The 25111-nt window shown below is 40.8% G+C and overlaps 1 protein-coding gene across 13 annotated transcripts in view; it reads right to left on the reverse strand.

Moving 5' to 3' along the window:
- Positions 1 to 25111, reverse strand: part of snx14 (sorting nexin 14) — a 234146-nt gene that overhangs the window by 97402 nt on the left and 111633 nt on the right. For 11 of the 13 annotated variants that reach the window (XR_009446141.1, XR_007248056.2, XR_007248055.2 and 8 more), the window contains exons 17-19: positions 22560 to 22715; positions 9338 to 9470; positions 4231 to 4414 (exon numbers count right to left, since the gene is read on the reverse strand). Coding sequence is in view for 9 of the 13 variants with exons in the window: in XM_048535544.1 (XP_048391501.1) it covers positions 4231 to 4414; positions 9338 to 9470; positions 22560 to 22715 (473 nt within the window). In the remaining 4 variants the exon portion in view is untranslated. The remainder of the gene's footprint in view (positions 1 to 4230; positions 4415 to 9337; positions 9471 to 22559; positions 22716 to 25111) is intronic. The other 2 variants (XM_048535545.2, XM_048535546.2) reach the window with 1 other exon arrangement.

Here is a 25111-nt window from a genome sequence, read left to right on the forward strand (position 1 = left end):
GGGCACAGTGATAAAAGGTGGATAGTGGAGCAGATAGGTGGGAGAGAGGACGGACAGGTCAAGGAGGCTGGGATGAAGTTAGTAAAGGTGAGTATCGGTGAGACGTTGGAATGGGGGTTGGTTAGCGAGGAAGGAGTGGCGGATAGGTGGCAGAGAAGACAGACAGATCAAGGAGGCAGGAATGAAAGGGGGCCGCTGGTTTTTGGATGAGGTCAGGGGTGGGGAGATTTTGAAGCTAGTAAAGTCCACATTGAGACCACTGGGTTGTAGGGTTCCAAGGTGGAATAGGAGGTGCTATTCCTCCAGTTTCTGGGTGACATCATTATGACACTGGAGGCAGCCCAGGATGGCCACACTGTCCAGGGATGGGAGCCCAGTCGTGAACCACTTCAACTCTCCCTCCCACTTACTGGTTGGCATGTCCATCCTGGGCCTCCTCCAACATCACAACAATGCCACCCAGAAGCTGAAGGAACAGTACCTCATATTCCGCCTGGGAACTCTACAACCCAATGGTCAAAATGTGGACTTCACTAGCTTCAAAATCCCCCCACCTCGATCTCATTCCAAGACCAGCACCCACTCTAATCCCCACTTCCTTGAGCTGTCCATCTTCTCTCACCTATCCGACCCTCCCTTCTCAGTGACCAACCCCTATCCCAACTTCCTACCTACACTCACCTTTACTAGCTTCATCTCCGCCTCCTTGACCTATCCATCTTCTCTCCCAACTACCGGCTCCACTATCCAACTTCTATCACCACCTCCCCCACCTCTATTTATTTCAGAGCCTCCTTCCCCTCCCCCATTTCTGAGGAAAGGTCCAGACCCGAAACGTCAGCTTTCCTGGCTATCCTCCAGATCCTCCTTCTGGATAAATACCAATGCAAAGTATTCATTTAGGATCTCACTCACGTTCTCTGCCTCCAAGCACAAGTTCACTCCTTTATACTGGAGTGGGCAAACTTTCTTGCTTGTTATCCTCTTGTTTTTAATGTATGTGTGGAATACTTTGGATTCTGTTTAACCCTACTTGATGGCAGGGTCCTGCTTCTTCCCTTAATCCTGTACATGATTGTTTCTATTTAACAATCTAAAACCTTCCCGAATGCCTCAATTAAACCTGCTTCCACCACCCTTCCTAGAAATGCATTCTGGATCATTCACTGTTTGAAAAGTTCTTCTCATTTCGCATTTGCTTTTTTCAGCAAAAACACTAAAACCTTTGCCTTCTGTCTCTCAATTCCCTTAACGGCAGGAGCAGTTTCTCTCCATCTACTACTCTATCCAGACCCCTCATGATTTTGAAAACTTTGCTCAGATCTTGTCATGGTTTCCTACTCTTGAAGGAAAACAGTCCCAACTTCTGCAATCAATCCTCATAATTGAAGTTTCTCATCCTTGGAATCATTCTTATAAACTTGTACTGCATTCTCTCCAATACATTTGTTTCCTTCCTAAAGAGAGAGATCTGGAACTGTACACAATACACCAGCTAAGTTATAACTGTGGCCAATACAAGTTCAGCGTGAACTTCCCCACTCTTAGATTCTATGTCCCAGTTAATGAAACCTAGAATACTGCATATTTTATTAACAGCTCACTAACTATTCTGCCACCTTTAATGCCACATACATACACACCCAACTTGCGCTGACACCGCACACAGTTTAGAATATCTCAGAGACAGCAAGAACTGCAGATGTTGGAGTGAGAGACAGCACATTGTGAAGCTGGAGGAACACAGCTGACCAGGCAGCATCAGGAGTAAGAAACTTGTTGTTTCAGGTCAGGACCGTTCTTCAGGGATGAGGAAGGGAAAGGGCCATCTTCTTCCCTACCTATCCACCCTACCCTTCCCATCAACCAATCCCCACTACCCACTACCTGCATCCAATCTATGACCACCCCACCTACCTTTCCCTAACCCCATCGCTCCTCTCTCCATTCATTTCGTAGCTCCCTTCCCCGTTTCCACTTCCGAAGGGTCCCAACCTGAAAGGTCAACTTTCCTGCTCTTCTGATACTGCCTGGCTTGCTATGTTCCTCCAGTTCCACACTGTTGTCAAAGTTCAGAATAGAACCTTTTATTATCTCTCCCATGATGACAATATTTGGGTACAAACAACAAGAAATCTGAATCACATAAGCCTTATATTCAGTTAGAAATACCATCGGCTACACTTTAGATCTCTGGTTCCATTCTACCTTGGAATTGAATAGTTATAACATTGAACTGTTATTTACAAAACCTGACATTTATAATACCTCCCTCTGAGACTTGGTAACTGAGTCTACTCAGAGTCAGTATAGATACTGTTGCCATTGTTGGTGAAGGTGTTACCTTTGAACCTTTTTAGCAAGTTTCTTGACTTTGGCCTTCTTTATCACCATAGCAATGAAGCTGATCAGCTTTGATATCAGGGAGAATTCAGAGTAGGTCACATGGCTCTGTGCATTTTCCCATTTTACTTAAGTACAAAATCTTGAACTTTGTTTCCGAAACATGCTAAACAACAAAACATTGAATCATTTTTAAGGCTTGGATTATTTCAGCTTGCTGCACAATGGATAGCTTTGTCTGCAGGGTAATGGTACAATTAAGAACCCTCACCTTGTGACGACAAGATATACCAAGTTCCACTCATAAAGACAGAGTAGCACTCAATTTTGATACAAGCCACACTAAAAAAAAGGAACTTATTAAATAATACCAATTTTGCAATTTACATCATATATGGGTTATTCTATAAAGATGAACATTCTTGATAAAATAGAAAAATCTTCTAGAAATTAAGAGCACATCATCATATTCCCCATTCTTCACAAGATCTGTGGGTAACTCAATCATGAGATGCAGGTTTTCCAAACAAACCAGCAATCAATATGAACCAGATAGGTGGGAAATGGAAAGCTGTTCAATGGGTTACCAGCTTAAACCTCAGTAAAGCACATTGTAAGGGTCTGTTCCAATGCATCTTTAAGGTGATAGCAGCAAACATAATTAGCTCATGCTTTTGCTGTATCTAAGCTCAGAAACTCTCTCACGTCAAGAACAAATAAAATCTCATCAGGGACAGCAGCCATCATTCCAATATAGCAATTCAATAGCATTGAGCCAGCAAATGCTAAAGAACAATTTCAAAACTTTTCAACAGGAAATGGCAGGAAGCCAAGATCCATCAGATCATTATTTCTCAAGTAACGGTTCACATCATTTTCTTCATTTCTTTCTCCCATTGCTATGCACCTGGCCTACAGAATTCACTCTCCAAACACTTTCACAATTTACTTCCTGGCCTAACTTTCAAAATGATCCCTGAAGAATTTTTTTTAAATCAAGTTCACCGATCTTATCCTACATGTGCATGCCTCTCTCTCTATCCCATCTGAGAGAGATACATAGCATTAAAAGCTATTTATATTTTTTATTCCAAGTAGGGTTAAGTAAGGCAGCTTTTTTTTCCCCCCTTAACGATACTTTTAATAACAAATTTTCTTAAACTAATCCAACTCAGAAAGGTAAAGAACTTCTGTTTTTGGACTAAGTTTTCTTGACTTGCAGCAACAAGGCTTCAACTTGTCCAGATAGATCACAGACACTGGCTAATCATACACAGTTGAATCTTTAACTAAGTCAGCAGCTGATTTCCATCATGTAGTCTCACATCTGCTAAGGAATGACATATTTAGTTACACTTAAATCCCAGGAACTCTAGTTTGTGGAAGATTTCTTGGCCTTCCCTATTTTGTAAGCCACGTGCTGCTTTCAATAACATCAGCAGTATGAACAGTGAACGCAAACTCCTGGACATATCAAACAGCCTTTATTTAAATGAAGAAAGAAGTGCAATCTTTACCTATTCATCTAATTTGATGCACCTCCTCGGTATTGAGCCCTTTTTAACCTCACATAGAATCACCTCTCATAATTGAAGTAGAAACTTGGGTAGTCTTTGCTTCCCTAATTCCCTGCAGCTCCTCCACACCTCATTTTGTAGTGGGAGAGAAAGCGAGAAATTATCCAAAGTTCGCGCATCTTGTTAATAAGAACGCAAAATATTTGGATCAAATGTACTATTTTAACATCAAGTATAAAATTCATCATGTGTGTGACCAGAAAAAATAGGTGGGACATATACTGGCTCCGATACCAATACAATTACATCCCAGAAATATTTAGAGAAGGGGATGGGGCAAAAGTGAGCAAACAATATACGCACAGCTTACCTGGCCCTTCTTCATTTCGAATTACTTCAATACAGAACACTGGGACTTTCTCCTTTTTACTGTCAAAATAGAAATCCAGATATGGAATGCTTATTTTCCAGGCAGAAAGGTTACGATAAGCATTGGGAGTGATTGCCAATTCTTCAATTAAATCATCCTCAGACACAACTGTTGCTTCTTCAACCTGTAACAAACGTTAACATAAAATGCCATTTTTCACAAATACGAGAGTTCAACACTAAAATGACCAACTATTATTGAACAGCAGGTTTCCATCTTCTGTGCTCATCATTTTGGAAAATTAAAATGCAAGATAGAGGAGACAAAAGAAAGAAAGACTCCTTATCTAAAAGAACCACATTCATAGAAAGGAAACTAAAATTCTCTTTTGGAACATTTAGGCACTTCTCCAACTATCAAACAACTAAAAGACATATGTTGTCTAATTGTATTTTCTAGACAGGTAGTGAAGAGCAAAACTATGACTGGCCTATATCCTAGACTGAGAGCTGGGAGGGGAAAGAGGAAAATGGTTATATGCATTGCTGTGCTGAATACTTTTGCTGGACCGTGTTCAATAACATGATGGTCGTGCTCCAAGTGTGAAGCCTCCCACTGTCAAAGTGCAAGCCAAACACATTTGCATGGGGGTATCGAGGCAAAGTAGCTAATTAGGGAAGATGGCTGGTGGCGCCCTTGGAGTAATATCCCTACAGGGTAAATATCTTTAGGAAAAGAAAATTGCAAAATAAAGCACAAGAACGTGAACTGATTACAAATCCCAACAGCAGATTTAGATTATTTGCTTAACTAAAAACAGCAAGTTTTGACAAGGCTATAACTGTCACAATCTAAACTGTACAGAACTCTTACACAGACAATGTCAAACTGGAATGAGCATTCGGGAGGCTGCCAAAGATTACACAAAATTGACTGTTTATGATATGCTTACATACAGAGGGATGACCAAACTTAGCAGCCTTACACCATTTGAAAATACTAAACCATACAAATATATTAAAACCATTTAGTCTGTGTCAAAATCATTGAATGATGGAGCACAAGAAATTATTTTGTTGGTTATGCATATGCCTGTTGTTTGATGGAACTATATCATCAACTCATCCTATTTATCTTTCCTCAATGCCTACGTCATTCCTTCCAACATTTAAAGCTATTTATTTTTGAAAGTTAATTAATTTACTGCTAGCTCCATTGCAAGCACCGTATTCAAGATTACAACTTGATGCACAAGAAAGCAACTCATATCACCCCTGGTTCTTTTATCATTAATTTTTGTGCTCTGGTCATTGGCTAAGCTGCCACTGCAAACTGTATATTTTCATTTACCGTATATAAGTTATTCATATTTGCAAACACCTCTATCAAAATTTCCTTTTTGCCTTCTTTGGTTTAACAAGAACAACTACAACTCATCTTGTACATCTCTTCTATATTCTCACAAAGGCTGCAACCTGAAAATCTACCAAGGATGGCGGACAAATTAGAAACAAAAAATTAGAGATCAACCCTAACAAGCAAAGCGATCACTTCTTCAGCCACAGAATCACCTTGAATATTCAGATGCTTCAGGGTCAGACATCTGACTAGACAAAACAGGAGCTAATTTACTTAGGGAGCCTAAAGGCTTTCAGTAAATAAATCGCCATCTGCACAGTCCCTCAATTCAATGTCTGAGGGTCAGGAGTTTCTGACAGGAGCCTTCATGAGATGGAACATATGAACAGTATGATAGTCAAAACAGTAGCATCTACTAGTGACTAAAAAAATTCTCTTTTGAAGGCTACGATGTTGGATGAATATTTCGCATCTCACTGGGGAAGATGCTATCAAAGAAGAAACTGCAAGTGGCAATGCTCCATCGGATCAAAACAAATAAAAAGGCTTTGCACTACTTAAAGTAGAAGTCGCAATGCTGAACCAATACATCAAAAGGTTGGTGAGGTTGCATGGGTGAAAATTGCACAGGCTTTGGCTAATATCATCCAGTCCTTCATAATAACGGGGACACTGCGAAAGGACTAGAAGGAACAACTTGTTCAAAAATGAGGACAACAAACCCAATAACTACAGGCCAGTAAGCCTCATGTGAGGAACCTTTAAAAGCATAATCAATTGGCACTTAGAAAATGCTGTTTACTAATTAATGTTGTTAAGTATCAACGTTCCATGGTAAACCGGGACACAATACTAACCATGAAAATTGTGCAATTAATCTACTTTAAACAATAGCGAAAAGGAAAATCAACACAGATTTGAGAATGACAAACCATGCATGGCTAAACAGATCTCCGAAGAAGGGTGGATTACTGAGATTATCTTTGATGTTATGTACCTGGACTTTTAAGGAGCATCTGTAAATGCCAAATAACAGATTTATTAGCAAAATTAAAGTACACCAGCTTAAAAAGAAGAGTAAGAGAACTAACAAATTTAGAAAACAGATGGCAGTGGTTAACTAAAAAAATAAATCACAACTGAAAGAACTGCAGATGCTGTAAATCAGGCACAAAAACAAAAAGTTTCTGGAAAAGCCGAGCAGGTTTGGCAGCACCTGTGAAGGAGAAACAGAGTCAATGTTTCGGATTTGGTTCTGAGGCAGTGTCACTGCACAAAAAACATTAACTCTGTTTTCTCTTTCACAGATGCTGCCAAATCTGCTGAGCTTTTATAGCAACTTTAGTTAACCACTGCCACAAAAGCAATGTTTTTCAGACTGTAGACAGTACAAAGTTGTGGTTGTCAGGGGTGGATTCACAGACAACTTCTCTCAATTTGTGTTCAGGTTAAGGATTATTTGCAGGTGACAAAACGTGGAGAAGAAGAAAATTGCAAGTTTTCAGGAGGATGATAGAAAAAAAAAACTGATGCAGGAAACTTAAAATAAAAACTGAAACTACTAGGAACATTCAATAGATTGGGCAGCATCTGAGGAGAAAGTGATAACTTTTAGTTTGGCTTTTTTCAGTTCAGACTTCAGGACAATATGCAAAAATTAGTCAAAAAGACACAAATCACACATTTGAAATTTAACAGGGTGTTATGAATTGAAATGCAATCAAAATGGGGTGGAAGCGAATTCATGGAAGAAGTTTGACATCCAGTGAAGTATATTATATGGTATGTGGTATGAAAATGCACAACCAATGCATACCCAACCAAAAAAAACAGATGTGTTTTTTGAGATGCTGAAGATATCAGCCAGAACACTGAAATTAATTAAAAAGATGCAAGGGAGTTTTCACATTCACCCAGTAGCTTACTGGGCCATGGCTTAAAATCTCATTCAACAGTATAGCATCCCTCAGTACTCACTGGAACATATATCTTAATCTGTGTTCCACTATTAGAGTGGGATATTAATCCTTGGACTCGAACACAGATGAAAGTGAGTCACATCTGTTAGAGAGGATGGGAGGAGTCAAAGAAAGGCAGGAGGGATGATGGCAAAATTGAAGATTGTAGGAAAAAATTTGCTAATAATTAACAAAACCTAATTATTGGAAGTCTTGAAGTCCTGTTTAGCCCTGAGCTACTTTCAAATCAGTGCCCTCGCCATCACAGACTCTTTATTTCAACCTCTGATGTGGGCTGTTAGCTGCTCCTGTCTCTGATTGTATGTTGTTGCAACCCTCATCTGGTCTCAATGCTACTTTAAACTTTGTCCTCCCTCTCCTGCCTCTCTGACTCCTCTCACTCCCTCTGTCAGATGTGACTCAGCATCATCTGTGTTCCAGTCCAAGGACTGATATCCCATCCAACACTGGAACACAAATTAAAATACATGCTCCAATGAGTAGTGAGGGATGCTGTACTATTGGATGAGACTTTAAACCAAGACCCATTAAACTACTGGGTGAATGTGAAAACTGCCTTGCACTTTTCAATTAATTTCAATGTATTCTGGCTGATATTTTTCTCTTCATCAACATCTCAACACACTTACCTGGTTGTTTTTATATTACTGAGTGTAACAGTCAGTTGAGTACACATTGGCTGGTGCATTTCATACCATATAAAATACTTCACTGGATGTCAAGTTTCTTCTGTGACTTCGCTTCCACCCCACTTTGACTGCATTTCCATTCAAAGCTCCTTGTTAAATTTCGAATGTGTAATGTGTGTCTATTTGACCAGTTTTTGCATATTGTTCTAAAATCTGAACTGAGAAAAGTCAAACTACAAGTTATCACTTTCTCCTCAGATGCTGCCCAATCTATTCTGGTAGCTTCTGTTTTTACTTCAAGATTCCAGCATCAGCAATTTTGTTTTCCTTCATCCTCCTGAAAACTTATTATTCTCCCCTTCTCCGTGTTTTGTCACCTACAAACAAACCCATGTCCTCAATACTCATTAAGAAGCAAAAAGTTGTCTGCGTACCCACCCCAACAATCACACTTTGGTACTGCCTACAGTCTGAAAAACATTAGTAAACCATTGGCATATGCTTTCTGACTTTTACCCAATTTTGTTTGTGCTCCCAGTCTTCCTTTAAGCTGATGCACTATAAATTTGCTAATAAGTCTGCTATGGTGCACTTACAGATGCAATGAAAGGAATGGATTGGGGCTGACTGAATTATTCTACAAAGCTGGCATGGATTCGATGTGTTGAAGAGCTTCTCACTGTGCTAGTGATTCTGAACAGAACACAATGAGGCAAGAAAGGGCCCACATGGCTGGGGAACATAGAAGAGGTACGAAGGAGACTGGTATGGTCAGCTGCATCAAAAATTTGGAAAAAACAAGAGGGATGAGGTGACGTAATTGAGAACATAACAATTTTGAGATGGACTTTGTCATTTAAAATATCCTGGTTACTCATTCCAGGTTACTATCCAACTCTGACCGTCAGCTAAGAATATTAGACCTTTAATTATGACCACAGGTTTGTCCTGGGCTTCACCTCTAACCTAAAGTCAGATATGAACACAATACTAACACTGTACATTACCAAGTTCCATTTGTAACAATACCAACATATGCTTAATCCAAATGAACAGACTGACAGTTTAAAAACTATCAGTTTTTATTTAGACTGTGCTTAATCAACACGGTTACCAACACAACAACTCAATTTTACTCACAAGATCATCATCTCCTGCTGGTAATCCATAGTTAGGCAACATAGCCCCTTCCATCGTTGTGCTTTTAAAGACTCCTTTAAGCTTGCTGCCTATTCGACTAATTCCAAAAGATTCTCCACGTTTGCTGGAGCCCCTAAATAACAGCAGACAAATTAGTCAGTAAGTCCTTGAAATGTTAAGCAAGTGACTGAATAAATGTGGAACATGCAGTGCAAGGAATGTCAGCTCATGGAATGGCCAGATACAAAGAGCAGCTCTGATTTGGTGCTGGTAATTGCAATAAGGCAGTCTTTTGAGGAAGACAAAAATCAGAGGTAGAATTTACCAGCTTGGTCAATTTGGATGTACCTTTTTCCTATGCATATTACAGATCTAACGGTCATAATATAGCAAAATCAAACAGTGAGCAGCGAATAGCGAAAATAGGCATATTAATTCAACCTTCAAATGTCATAAAATTAGAACATAGAACATAACAGCACAGTACAGGCCCTACGGCCCTCGATGTTGTGCCGACCTGTCATACCGATCTTAAGACCATCTAATCTACACTATTCCATGTAGTGGAATTGTAGGAGATATTGCTGTTTGGATCGGAAATTGGCTTGCTGAAAGAAGACAGAGGAAAGAATATACCTAAAGTTAAATATAAATATACCTAAAGTTGGCGAATCTACTACCGTTGCAGGCAAAGCGTTCCATTCCCTTACTACTATCTGAGTAAAGAAACTACCTCTGACATCTGTCTTATATCTTTCATCCCTCAATTTAAAGCTCTGCCCCCTCGTGCTCGCCGTCACCATCCTAGGAAAAAGGCTCTCCCTATCCACCCTATCTAACCCTCTGATTATTTTATAGGTTTCAATTAAGTCACCTCTCAACCTTCTTCTCTCTAATGAAAACAGCCTCAAATCCCTCAGCCTTTCCTCGTAAGACTTTCCCTCCATACCAGGCAACATCCTAGTAAATCTCCTCTGCACTCTTTCCAAAGCTTCCACATCCTTCTTATAATGCGGTGACCAGAACTGTACACAATACTCCAAGTGCGGCCGTACCAGAGTTTTGTACAGCTTCACCATAACCCCTTGGTTCCGGAACTCGATCCCTCTATTAATAAAAGCTAAAACACTGTATGCCTTCTTAACAGCCCTGTCAACCTTGGTGGCAACTTTCAAGGATCTGTGTACATGGACACCGAGATCTCTCTGCTCATCTAGACTACTAAGAATCTTACCATTAGCCCAGTACTTTGCCTTCTGGTTACTCCTACCAAAGAGCATCACCTCACACTTGTCTGCATTAAACTCCATTTGCCACCTCTCAGCCCAGCTCTGCAGCTTCTCTATGTCTCTCTGCAATCTACAGCATCCTTCGTCACTATCCACAACTCCAGCGACCTTAGTGTCGTCTGCAAATTTACTAACCCATCCTTCTACACCCTCATCCAGGTCATTTATAAAAATGACAAACAGCAGTGGACCTAACACTGACCCTTGCGGTACACCACTACTAACTGGTCTCCAGGATGAACATTTCCCATCAACTACCACCCTCTGTCTTCTTTCAGCAAGCCAATTTCCGATCCAAACAGCAATATCTCCTACAATTCCATTCCTTCGCATTTTGTACAATAGCCTATTGTGGGGAACCTTATCGAACGCCTTGCTGAAATCCATATACACCACATCAACCAGTTTACTCTCATCTACCTGTTTGGTCACCTTCTCAAAGAGCTCAATAAGGTTTGTGAGGCACGACCTTCCCTTCAAAAAACCGTACTGACTATCCCTAATCAATTTATTCTTTTCTAGAGGATTATAAATCCTATCCCTTATAACCTTTTTCAACACTTTACCAACAACTGAGGTAAGGCTCACTGATCTATAATTACCAGGGTTGTCTCTGCTCCCCTTCTTGAACAGGGGAACCACATTTGCTATCCTCCAGTCATCTGGCACTATTCCTGTAGACAATGACGAGTTAAAGATCAATGCCAAAGGCTCAGCAATCTCCTCCCTGGCTTCCCAGAGGATCCGAGGATAAATCCCATCCGGCCCAAAGGACTTATCTATCTTCACCTTCTGAAGGATTTCTAATACCTCTTCCTTGTGAACCTCAATCCCACCTAGTCTAGTGGCCTGTATCTCAGTATTCTCCTCGACAACATTGTCGTTTTCTGGAGTGAATAGTTTTGAAAAATATTCATTTAGCGCTTCCCCTATCCCATCTGACTCCACACACAACTTCCCACTACTATCCTTGATTGGGCCTAATCTTACTTTTGTCATTCTTTTATTCCTTAAATACCTATAGAAAGCCTTAGGGTTTACACTGATCCTATCTGCCAACAACTTCTCATGTCTCCTCCTGGCTCTTCTGCGCTCTCTCTTTAGGTCTTTCCTGGCTACCTCATAGCCCTCAAGTGCCCTAACTGAGCCTTCACATTTCATCCTAACATAAGCCTTCTTCTTCCTCTTGACCAGAGATTCCACCTCCTTCGTAAACCACGGCTCCCGCACTCTACAGCTTCCTCCCTGCCTGACAGATACATATTTATCTAGGACACACAGGAGCTTTTCCTTGAATAAGTTCCACATTTCTAATGTGCCCATCCCCTGCAGTTTCCTTCCCCATTCTATGCTCCCTAAATCTTGCCTAATCTCTTCGTAATTGCCTTTCCCCCAGCTATAACTCTTGCCCAGTGGTATACACCTATCCCTTTCCATCACTAAAGTAAACATAACAGAATTGTGATCGCTATCACCAAAGTGCTCACCTACTTCCAAATCTAACACCTGGCCGGGCTCATTACCCAGTACCAAATCTAATGTGGCTTCACCCCTTGTTGGCCTATCTACATACTGTGTCAGGAAGGCCTCCTGCACACACTGGACAAAATCTGAACCATCTATAGTACTCAAACTATAGTGTTTCCAGTCAATATTTGGCAAGTTGAAATTCCCCCATGACAACTATCCTGTCTCTCACTCCTATTGCAAATCATCTTTGCTATCCTTGCCTCTCTGGAATCTAATGTCTGAAAAGATACTGAATGCTTTTGAAAGTAATGTAATATCTGAATATTTGAGAGTACCCATTGAAATAGTTCAACATTGCCAACATAGCCCACAATAATAAGAGAATCTGATGGGATGTGCTTACATTTAAAAAATGGCTACTGTATTGCTGTAAAGCAGCTCCTTAGCCATTTATAAAATTCTGACTACATCCATAATCCACACACCCCTGATCCCTGTTCTAACCCACAACTTGCTTGCCAGGACTTGGCCCATTCTGCTGCCCCTGCTCTGCAACTCAGCCTGTGCCCGCTCGGCTCCCTGCCCCACCACTTGTTTCCCTTTGTTTCGCCTCCATTCTCTAGGTATAGTAGTTTAAGTAGTTAAAAGTTGGTGGGCGGTTGGGGGGGGGGGGGGGGGGGGGGGGGAGAGAGAACACAGTAGAAGAAAGAAGGACTGCTGTAAAAAAAGGTTTTTTTGTCATAAACTGTGGTATTGCCCCCACTACTTTAATGTTTGGCTAACTGGTCTGTCATTCTGTTTTTTTTAAATTGTGGGGTCATGTTTGCCACTCTTTAGTCTGTAGGAATTGCTCTAGAGTCTACTGGATTTTGGAAGGTGACTACCAATTCATCCAGTAATTCCACTGCCACTTCGTTTTAAAATCCTGGAATGTAGATCATTAGGCCCTGGTAATTTGTCATCTTTTAACCACAATAATTTGTCCAGCACATTTTTTTTTAATAAACTAGTTTTGAATTTGCTCAATTCTTCCTGCTTTGTGATCCCTTGGCGGTTGATCTTCCTGAGAAATTATTTATCCTTTTCTTTTGTGAAGACAATCAAAATGTGTGTTTGGTTCTTCTGCCATTTCTTTGATCCCCATTGTAATTTCCCCAGTTTCTGTCTGTAAGGGGCCAACATTTGGCCTCGCTAATCCTTTTTCTTGTCACTTCTGTATTTACAGAAGCTTTTATAATCAGGGTTATAGTCCTACTTTATTTTCCCCTTCTTGATCAGTCTTTTGTACCCTTATTTACATGCATTTGTAATGTTCTGTTTCATGTCTTCCCTTATGTCTCCACTACTGTTTGGCTCCCTGTTCGACAACAATGCTTTCTATCCCTTGGTGTTTCTTATCTCCACCCACACAGATGACTTTGGGAGCCGGTCGTCGTCTCATTATATGAATATACCCCTTTACTAGCAGTGGTACCCTATCTCCTCTCCTATTGATTTGTTCCTCCTAAATACTGAATACCTCTGTATATTCATTTCCTATCTTGGTCACCCTGCAGACATGTCTTCATAGTTGTAATTATATAATAATTTTGTGCATCTATTTGTGCCATTCATTATTCTATCTTATTATAAATGCTGTGTGCATTAAGACACAATCTGTAGACTAGCCTTTTTTATCCTTGTTAGTTATTTTGGCTTTATTTTGCACTAACTTTTCTTTTATCATCCTTGTATTTTTCTGCTTTCCATTCTCACTTCTCACCTTTATGTCTATCTTTTCAATCCATACTTCCACCTTCTCTGTCTCCTTGCTCAGGTTCTCACCACCCATTCTAATTTAAACTTGCCCTGACAGCATAAGCCAACATACCCCCTAAGGAATTGGTCCTGTCTTGTCCAGGTGCAATCCATCCTGTTTGTGCTGGTCCCATCTTCCCCAGAATTGACCCAATTATCCCAGGAATCTGAATCTCTTGCTTGGTTCCATTTCCTCAGCTATATTACCCATTTAATGTATCTTAGAAAGTAGAACATAGAACAGTACAGCACAGTACAGCCCCTTGGGCCAACGATGTTGTACTGTGGAATAATCCTAATCCAAAAATAAAATAACCTAACCTACATTCCCCTCAATTCACTGCTGTCCATGTGCACGTCCAGCAGTCGCTTAAATGTCACTAATGACTCCGCTTCCACGACTACCACTGGCAAACTATTCCATGCGCTCACAACTCTCTGGGTGAAGAACCTCCCTCTGATGTCTCCTCTATACCTTCCTCCTAACACTTTAAAACTATGACCCCTCGTGGCAGTCAATCTTGCTCTGGGGAAAAGTCTCTGGCTATCGACTCTATCCATGCATCTCATTGTTATTTCTATATCCATCAGCATGTGGCAGAGGTAGCAATCCTTTTGAGGTCCTTTTTTTAAATTTGCGTTCAAGCTCCCTATACTCCAAGTTGTTAGACTGCTTCATTTTTTTTCACCTACATCGTTGATACTAAAATGTACAGTGACTACTAGCTGTTGACCTTCCCTCTTCAGAATACCCTGTAGCCTTCCTTGGACATCCTTTCTGCTGGCACCAGAGAGGCAACATGCAATCCTGGTGTCTCTTTTTGTGACTGCAAAAACAGCTCTGTTCCCTAACTAATGAATCTCATATCCTTATAGCGCTGTCACTCTTCTCCCTCCTGTTCTTGTGGAACAGAACCACCTATGGATGGCATATACCTGGCTTCCACTGCTATTCCAACAAAAGTCAAAACAAGACCTTTTTCTATTTAAACACTCCTGCTGTAGTCCAGTCCTAAGCTAATATTAGCTTATTTTATGATAATACACTGCAACTTAATTGCTAGAAAAAAGTAAATGTAACTCATCTGACCCTATGCTAGATGCTTCCTAATGTAAAGCTATTTAAAGATCCACTCTACCAGTATTAACTCATCCCCTACTAATGCTATCTCATTGCATTCCATTTGCTTTGCTTCATGGCAAGTTCACCATTCCCCTCAGGAGCTGCTTTATACCAGAGTGTTTAACAGCAGTGCTGACTTGCTGCACATTTTTCACAGTCCCACTTCACAGTGATGCTGATTGCTCCACACTCTTCCCAGCACTCATTTCTGAACTGTTCTTGCTGCTCATTTTTATTTGATTCCTTTTCTTCATTTCTATCAACATGAGATTTCTGTCATTCTTAAATCCCTTTCACTCGTCTTCTATTACCCAACACTTCCTGCAGTCCTTTAGTTTTCTGAACCTTCAGTAATTTGTCTAACAACCCTCCTATATTTTTTCACTCTGCTTTCTGTGTTGAATTTTTCAGTTACGATATGGAACTCCATTCTTTTATCTGTCTTGCTGCTTCTCTCCCTGCCTTGAAAAATTGCCTGGGGATTTCTCATCATTGATTGCATTTGCTGTTTCCATACTCAAGTTCATTTGGACTTGTTGTGCAACAGTTTGGAAAATACTGGTGTAACTCTTTGTAAATTTCTATAGCAGTTATAACATTCAATATTAAGAGTGTGACAATTTCACAGCTATGAAAACCCAGCAAAGGCTAGCAAAATGGAACCAGAGCAATCCCCTGAACCTGCTCTGCCTTTCATGGAGATCATCCCTGATCACCAAAAAGACCACAAGAGATAGAGCAGAAATGGGCCATTTAGCTCATCATGCCTTCTCTGTCATTCAGTGACATCATGGATGATCTGATAATGCTCACCTCCACATTCCTGCCTTTCTCCCACAACCCATAATTTCCTTACTCATTAAAAGTCTGCCTATCTCAGCGCTGAAAATACTTAACAACCCAGCCTTCATAGCACTTTGTGCTAAAGAATTTCACAGATTCACTGCTGAATGAGAGATGAAGTTCCTCCTCTTCACAACCTTACTGTCTTAAATGGGCAAACCTGTCACTCTGAAATTAAACGCTGTGGTCCTTTACTTCCTCCTTCCACACCACACACCCCCCCACCCCCCCAAAGCAACTTCCCCAATATCCCTTGATACTTTTGGATCACCCAACTATCAATTGAAGGTTTCAAATCAAAATTTGATCGAGCATTAAGAATTCCAAACTACTTCCATCCTTTGCATTTGTAAGTCTTTCATAATTTTACTCCTGACACTCTTAAGAACTACAACCAGAACAATGACCCCTTTTCCTGGATTCCTGTATCAAATGAAATAGGTTTTCTCTGTCTACATTAAATTACAGTCTTAGTTCTCAAATAGGAGACTGCAATTCCTGATGACCATTTGATGATTTACAAAGAATGCAGTGTACTTAGACCTGACAACAAACACAAGGAAAATCCAGAAGAATGTTTACTAGGCATGTTCGAATAATGATAGTAAGATCTAGTGAGAAAAAGACTGCTAGATGAAGAAGGGCCCTGACCCGAAACGTCAAGCTTTCCTGCTCCTCTGATGCTGCTTGGCCTGCTGTGTCCATCCAGCCTCACACCATTTTGCTAGAGGTCAGTCTTTACTTGCGTGCATTGTGCAGTTTGGTTAAATAATCTAAGCAGTCAGAGATAATTTAAACGTCATTCTGGGTACAGCATGTAGCGGATGAGTAGTGCACATGGAATTTAGTTTTGACTGCAAACTTATTAACTGGCAACTATGGGAAAAGGAGTGTGCCAGTCGATCAAGAGGTCCACATAATTAATGTAAAAACGCAGTATACTTTGTTTACAGTGTACATCTCTGAAATAAAGATGCAGCTTTGCTTTAAATAAAACAGCAGATAACCTTCTCACTTGAGCCTTCAACTGGCTACTCAGACATTGCAAAAGTACAGTAAACTTTCAGTATTTCAGGGATATAAGTTTTGCCAATTTATTGAGTGTTGGTTCATAAGGTGCTGATTTAAAAAAGTTTGTCGTATTGGTTTTGTGCAGTGATGTGTAAATTGATGAATGATGTGTTGCAACCATGAGGTCTGAAGGTGTGTTAGACAAATAGTAACTTGCAGATTTGGTATAATCACTTTTAGCCACCTCATACTGGTGACCTCTGGTTCTGGACACACCCACCATCGGGAACATCCTTCCTGCATCTACCCAGTCTAGTTGTTAGAACTTTATAAGCCTCCATGAGATCTCTTCTCATTCGTCTGAACTCTAGTGAAAACAATCCCAACCTAGTCAGTCAATTTCTCCTATGTCGGTCCTTCCATTCCCAGGATCAGACTGGTAAACCCTTGTTGCACTCCCTCGAGAGCAAGAGCACCCTTCCTTAGGGAAGGATACCAAAATTGCACACAATACTCCAGGTGTGGTCTCACCAAGGCCTTGTACAACTGCAACAATACATCTCTGCTCCTGTACTCAAAACCTCTTGCAATCAAGGACATTTGCCTTCTTTACGACCTGCTGCACCTGCCTGCTTACCTTCAGTGGCTGGTACACAAGGATGCCCAGGTCCCTCTGCACACTCCCCTCCCCTAATTTACAGCCATTCGAGTAGTAATCTGTCATCTTGATTTTGCTTCTGAAGTGAACAACCACGCATTTATCTAATTATACTGCATCTGCCATTGATTTGCCACTCACCAACCAGTCAAGATCATGCTGAAGGATCTCTGCATCCAAGTCACAGTTCATCCTCCAACCCAACTTCGTATCATCTGCAAACTTTAATATGTTGCCTTTTGTTCCCTCATCCAAATCATTAATACATACGGTGAATAGCTGGGATCCCAGAACCGATCCCTATGGCACTCCACTAGTTAATGCCAGCCAATCTGAAAAGGACCTATTAATTCCTACTCTTTGTTTCCTCTCTGCCAGTTTCTATCCATCTCAATACACTTATCCCCAATCCCATTTTCTTTAATCCTGCACATTATAATCCTACGCAGGACTTTGTCAAACGCTTTCTGAAAGTCCAAACATACTATAATCGACAGCTCTCCTTGTCAACTCTACTACTTACATCTTCATAGAATTCCTACAGATTTGTCAAGCATGATTTCCCCTTCATAAATCCACATTGCCTCTATCCGTTTTCTGATGAAGGGTCTAGGCCCAAAACATCAGCTTTTGTGCTCCTAAGATGCTGCTTGGCCTGCTGTGTTCATCCAGCCCCACACTTTGTTATCTTGGATTCTTCAGCATCTGCAGTTCCCATTATCTCTGCCTCTATTTGATCCTGCCACTGCTTCCTAAATGCTCTGCTATAAAATCCTTCATAACAGATTCGAGAATTATCCCTACTATCGATGCGAGGCTCACCAGTCTATAATTTCCTGTTTTCTCTATACCTCCCTTTTTGAATACTGAAGTGACTTTAGCCACCCTCCAATCTGCAGAGATGGTTCTGGAGTCTATAGATTCCTGAATGATAATCGCCCAATGCATCCACTATTTCTAGAGCTACTTTCTTAAACAGTCTGGGGTCTAGATTATCAGGCCCTGGGGATTTATCTGGGGAGTTCCAGCTTGCGTACCAGGCCTGAAAAGAATTCGTGGGCATTTCTGGTTGGCTTGTCCTAGAATGGTTAAGTTGTTCCTGTTGAATTGGTGGCCTTCTTTGTCCAAGTGTATGAAAACAAGTGATAGTTGGTCATGTCTCTTGGTAGCTAATTGGTGCTCATGTACCCTGAAGCAGATTTTCTCCTAGTCTGTCTGATGTAGTGTTTGTGGCAGTTCCTACGTAGGATTTTATATACAATACGTTGGTCCTGTTAGTTGTGGTTGTGGGATCCTTTGTTCTTGTCAGTAGTTGTCATAGTATAATTGTGGGTTTGCGTGCTACCTCGATTCATAGTGTTTGGAGTGCTCTGATGGTCATTTCTGGTACGTTCATGATGTATGGCAGGGTGACTAGCATATTCCGATGTGCTGTCTTCCTGTTATTTGATGAACATGTAATGGCAGACTATACCTTTTGGTTAGCTGTTTTAAAGACACTATAGAGGGGTTGTTCTTTGGCTTTGCGCAGTTCCGGGGTGCTGCAGTGTGTTATGGCACTTTTGAGCAGAGTTCTGATGTAGCTTTGTTTGTAGGTGTTGTGGTTACTGTCGTAGCGAAGTATTTGGTCCATGTGGGTGACCTTCCTGTACACGCTGGTCTAGAGCTCACCATTGGCCCTTCTTTTGACCATTACATCCAGGAAAGGGAGTCGGTTGTTGTTCTCCTCTTCCCCGTGAAGATGTTGATGAGGAGTTGGTGGGTTTCCTCCAGTTTTGTGCGCTTGATCATGTCAAGGATGGATACAGTGAGTTGTGCAGTTTACTGTGTGTCAGTTTCCATGGTAATTCTTCAGCCAGTCTGTACGGTTGGCGTACCCAGGAGGGAGACTATGGGTCTAAGAGGAGCTTCTGGTTTGTCTATCTTGGGGAGTCCATAGAAGCAGGGTGTGTTTGATTCCTCCAGTTTCATCCTCTGGTAGTCTGATTTGTTAATTTCCTCTGTTGGTCTAATTTCCTCACGGTAGCAGTGATTCTGTTTTCTAATTGTGGTGTGGTGTTTGTTGCCATCTGTTGGTAAGTGCCAGTACTTGCCAGTAATGTCTCTGCTTTCTTGACGAATCACACTTCTTTCAGAATAAAAGTCATCAGTCACTTGTCTGCAGGTAGGATTACAATGTTTTTGTCTTTGAGTCCTTCTCGGGCTTTCCCCTCCAACATGTTCAGGGTGTTAACCTTCACTCTTTCTGCTCAGTGTTGGGATATAATAGTCCATTGGGTTTTGTCTGAGAGTCTGTTGATTTTTAGGGTAGATTCTAGTGCGGCTAGGAATTCAGTTTTACTCATGCTAACCCTTCCACTATCCAGCCAGAAGTATGAGTCCGCTATGTGGATGACATGTTTGTCGTTATCAAGCGCACAAAACTGGAGGAAACCCTAAAACTCATCAACGTCCTCACCAGAATAAAATTCATCAGGGAGGAGGAGCACTCCCATTCCTGAATGTAATGGTCAAATGAAGAGCCAACGGTGAGCTCCAGACCAGTGTCTACAGGAAGGCCACCCACATGGACCAAATACTTAACTACAACAGCCACCACCCCAACACCTACAAACAGAGCTGCATCAGACATCTGTTCAAAACAGCCATTACACACTGCAGCACCCCAGAACTGTGCAAAGCCCTAGAACAACACCACAGCATTTTTAAAAACAATGGCTACCCGAAAACATAGTCGACTGGAACTTACTCAACAGACAACAGGAAGACATAGCACATTCAAATACACTAGTCACTCAGCCATACATCAAAAACCTATCAAAGATGACCAGAGTACTCAGACCAGTAAGAATCGCGGTAGCACCACAACTACACTACAACGACTGACAAGAACAAAGGATCCCAAACCCACAACTAACAGGACCAATGATATATATAAAATCCCATGTGAGGACTGCCACAAATTCTACATCGGACAGACCAGGAGAAAACCCACTAGACAGTACACGAGCAAGGCCACCAATTCAATAGGAACAAGGTAGCCGCCCTAGGCCAAGCCAACCAAAGACATGCACAGGAATTCCTAGAGGCCTGGTACTCCAGCCGAAAGGCCAAACACGTGGAAGTAGGCCCCATATACTACTACGAAGCAGAACCAGAAATGAGGCTAACCACCATATCAAACTGGACCACATAAACAAGTGGGACAGACCAACGTTTCATTGAAGGCGCACTGTTACCTAGTACGGTGACAAAATGTCTAAAACCCAAACTACCTGCTCGGTGGACAAATCAACAAGCCAATCCACAACCCGCAACAAGTCTTCTCTGAAACTTTAAACTTGAAAGGTTTCAGAAAAGATTTACAAGGATGGTGCCAAGGTTGGAAAGTTTCAGCTGCAGAGACAGGCTGAATTGGCTGGGGCTATTTTCATTGGAACATCAGAGGCTGAGGGGTGACCTTATAGAGGTTTATAAGGTCATGAGGGGCATGGATGGTGTGAATAGACAAAGCCTTTTCCCCAGGGTGGGTGAGTCCAAAAGTAGAAGGCATAGGTTTAAGGTGGGAGGAAAAGGACCTAAAAGGGACTTAAGGAATAACTTTTCCAGATAGACGGTAATGCATGTATAGAATGAGCTGAGAGAGGAGGTGGTAGAGGCTGGTACAATTACAACATTTAAAAGGTATCTAGATGGGTATATGAAAAGGAAGGGGTGAACGGGTTATGGGCCAAGATTAATTTAGAAATCTGGTCAGCACGGACAAGTTGGACTGAAAAGGTCTGTTTCCATGCTGTACATCTCTAATGATTCTAAATTATAAAAAAAAACCATCCAAAGAGAGCTCGCAGTTTTAAGTAATGGACATTTCACATGCTATCAGGAGCACATTATTTAATTTCCTCCACACAATTTTTTTTCTTTATTCATTCACAGGATGAGGGCACTGCTGGCTAGGCAGCATTTATTGTCCATCTCTAACTGCCCAAAGGATGTCAGTTTCCTTCCCTAAGAGGACATTAGTGAACCAGACGAGTTTTTCAATCAACAAAGATTCACAGTCATCATTGGATTCTTAATTCCAGATATTTATTGAATTCAAATTCCACCATCTGCCATGGCAGTATTCGAACCCAGTTCCCCAAAACGTTATATGGGTCTCTAGATTAATAGTCCAGTGAACACCACCACCAGGCTATCGCCTCCCTTGTAAATGATATGACCTCAAGTGATTTGGGAGAGACAACTTTATAATAGTCAGTTTCAGTAAAATGCTGAAGTCTATCTAAATCTAGTTCAAGCACAGTCAATACACTAACAAGAATACATTATAAACTATATCAGAAAATAAACAGAACACTAGTAGGAAGGGTGATATCCAGAAGAAACAGATTTAGGAGAACTGGCAAAAGAATGAAAAATATGAAAAGACATTTTATTGATTTGGAATGTACAGACCGGCTGATTCAGTGATAATTTTCAAAGCGGATTTGAATGTTTACTTCAAAAGGAGAAATTTCAAGTGCCACAGGGAAGAGGCAAGTGTGTGAGAATCCTAGGAATGCTTTTAAAAAGGATCAGCACAGGAATGATGGGAAGGTGCCTTTCTTCCATGCTAAATGATTGTGCACCAGATTGTTTAACAACACAGTTTCACAGTTTACTGGCACCAGGGCCTAGATACAACAATAAATGTCAGGATTACCTCTCACAAGAAAATATTGAAATCTTCTGTCTTCACTGATTACTGAATCACAGATTAGAATGTAAAGACTTCCTTTCTATTCATAGTCTATGTTCCAGTTAATTCATTTCGGATGTTAGAGAACCAAAAATGGGTGGATAAAATACGCAGAACTTTTAGGTTTATGCAAACCATTTATCAACACATAAATAATATAAGCAAGCCAGTATGAAACCCAAACAATAGGAGACACACGCAAAATACACATTTTAATGGTTGATGCAATAGACTTATGACACAAATATCCATGCATGTCATAAAAGCATTATGAATGGACCCTGACTTACGTTATAGCAGCAGGGAGAGAAGGTAAAATGCCAGATGGAAGTGCTAAGATTGACTGCACATGAGGAAAAACAGATGCAGATGAAGACCCTTGATTCAAGGAGGCAGCTTGCCCTAGAGATGCAGATTCAGTGCCCCGTTTTAATTCCTGTTCCGTGCTAACCCACAAATTTGTTTTTTTTTTAAATCCAATAGGCAGCATTAATCAGTGAAAAGAGAAACAAACAGATATTAGCTTCAGCATTTGCATTCATTAAGTGGAACGCTCTACGGCCAGCCACAAGTTTCTGCATTCAATCACATACTGCTTTGGTAATAAAATTCAAGCAACAATGTTTTCTGCCTTTACAACAAACACTTGATTTAATAGCAATATTTCTAATAACTGTATGACTATTTGAATTTTCCCCACTTTGTGGCATCCAAGTCAGTATGAGGATCTCCAAAGTCAAAAATAAGTCTCAAAGATGTGTTTTTAATAAAATAAGCTCTTTTGCAATGTGAATATGAAGATTAAAAAGAAAAAAAATAAATAGGTTGAAGAACCAATCATTTTAAAAATTTCAGACAAAATTGAACATTGAGCTATATCAGGAAGTATTCAAGCAGATGATCATGTCTGGGCGAAGAAGCAGGTTCAGAAGGATCATCTTAAAGCAGGACAACAGATGTACGGTTAGAGAGATTTAGGGCAGAATAACTCCCAATGATGAACCATTGAAATGGGGTGCTTACGATGCTAAAATTATAAGGGCACAGATAATTTGAGGATTGAAGCATAGAAAGCAAATACAAAGAAAGGTAGGGCTGAGACACTGCTTAATCATGAGGCAGCGTAGGTCAGTTGCCAAATAGTGACCACAATTTGGCATGACTTAATGGGCAGCAGAGTTTTGAACGATCTCAAATTACAAAGGGTAGAACATGAGAAACCAACCAGATATTTGCAGTAATAATTGCACAAAAATAGAATTCAGCATCGGGCTTAAGCCACAGAGGTGGAAACAGGTAGTCTTAGTGATCTCATGGATATATGGTCAGCAGTTTATTGCAGGGTCAAGTGTGAAACCAAGGTTGCAAACAGTTTGGTTTTGCTTCAAATAGTTGTCAGGGAGAAGGATGAAGTTTATCACTGGGGATCTGAGTTTGAGAAGGGGCTGAGGACTTGAATAATTAGCATGAGAAAAAAAGAAAGACTTTGCAATGGAGAGTTCAATAGGAGGTGAGGATTAAGATGCAGAGTCGTTAGCATACACAAAGGAAATAATTCTGTGTTTGGATGAAGTTGCGAAGGGTCTGTATCTAACCATGGACAAGGACAGACCTTTGGATGATGCTAAAGTTAATCACGAAGGAGGGAAGAGAAGCCAATGCAAATGAATCTTCAGCTACTACTGGATAAAGAGGCACAGAAATAAGCGAGAGTAGTTAACCCAGAAGAGACAGTGGAGAAACAACATCAACAAAACAAATCACAACTTTCATTCAAATTTAGCCCAATTTAAACCAACAAAACTGCTGGCATCCTAATTACATATACCCAATAGGTTATTGATCAGGTTTCTTCACTACACATCCCTGATTTAGTGAAGAGACAGCAAGAACTGCAGATGCTGGAGTCAGAGATAACAAAGTGTGGAGCTCCTGATTTAGTAAACGAAGCTTTTCATATTTCTAGTGCACGTTTCATACAATGCTGGGTGACAGGGAACACTTAGCTTTGTCATTTATATGGCATTGACCATTAATTCTAATGTCTTGACTTACTGCATTCCTGAAGCCAAAATAAATGTGTTTGTAACTTACAATTAAGTCAATTGAATTTAATCTTTGAGATAACAAAGTGTAGAGCTGGATGAACACAGCAGGCCAAACAGCATCTTAGGAGCACCGAAACATCATCTTTTGTGCTCTTAAGATGCTGCTTGGCCTGCTGTGTTCATCCAGCTCTACACCTTGTTATCTCAGATTCTCCAGCATCTGTAGTTCCTATTATTTCTGATTAATCTTTACTGAGTTTAGTTTTTAAATAAAAAGACTGTCATGTTCACATTCAGACTCAGTGGTTATACAAGATATGGTCTGTTCTTTTGGCCTCTCTGCCATTCAAAAACATGAGGTAACAATGTGTTTATTTGGTGTAGTGAGGGAAGAGCTCTAAAAGAGTCATGACAGCAAGTCTAAGTTGGTTAAAGAAGCACTGCTGTTGAGCCTGATTCTAGTCTTTATCCTGTAGAGTCAAAATTGCACTCCAAAGTGGCTTGCACTGCTGCCTCAGTGCCAGGGACCCAGGTTAGTTTTCACCCTCGAGTGACTGTCAGAGTTGAGATTGCACATTCTCCCTGTATCTTCACAGGTTTCCTCCGATTTCTTTCTGTGCCAAAGATGTGCAGGTTAGGTGGATTAGCCGGGTGGGTATTTGGGGGGGGGGGGGGCGCGCACTGGGTGGGGGGGTCTGTGTGGTCTCAAAGGGCCAAATAGCCTGCTTCCACACTGTGCGGATTCTATGACTTTATGATAATTTCATACAGTTCAGAGATCAAGTAGAGAATTT

Source organism: Stegostoma tigrinum, chromosome 9 (genome assembly GCF_030684315.1).
Source record: "Stegostoma tigrinum isolate sSteTig4 chromosome 9, sSteTig4.hap1, whole genome shotgun sequence".
Classification (NCBI taxonomy): Eukaryota; Metazoa; Chordata; class Chondrichthyes; order Orectolobiformes; family Stegostomatidae; genus Stegostoma; species Stegostoma tigrinum.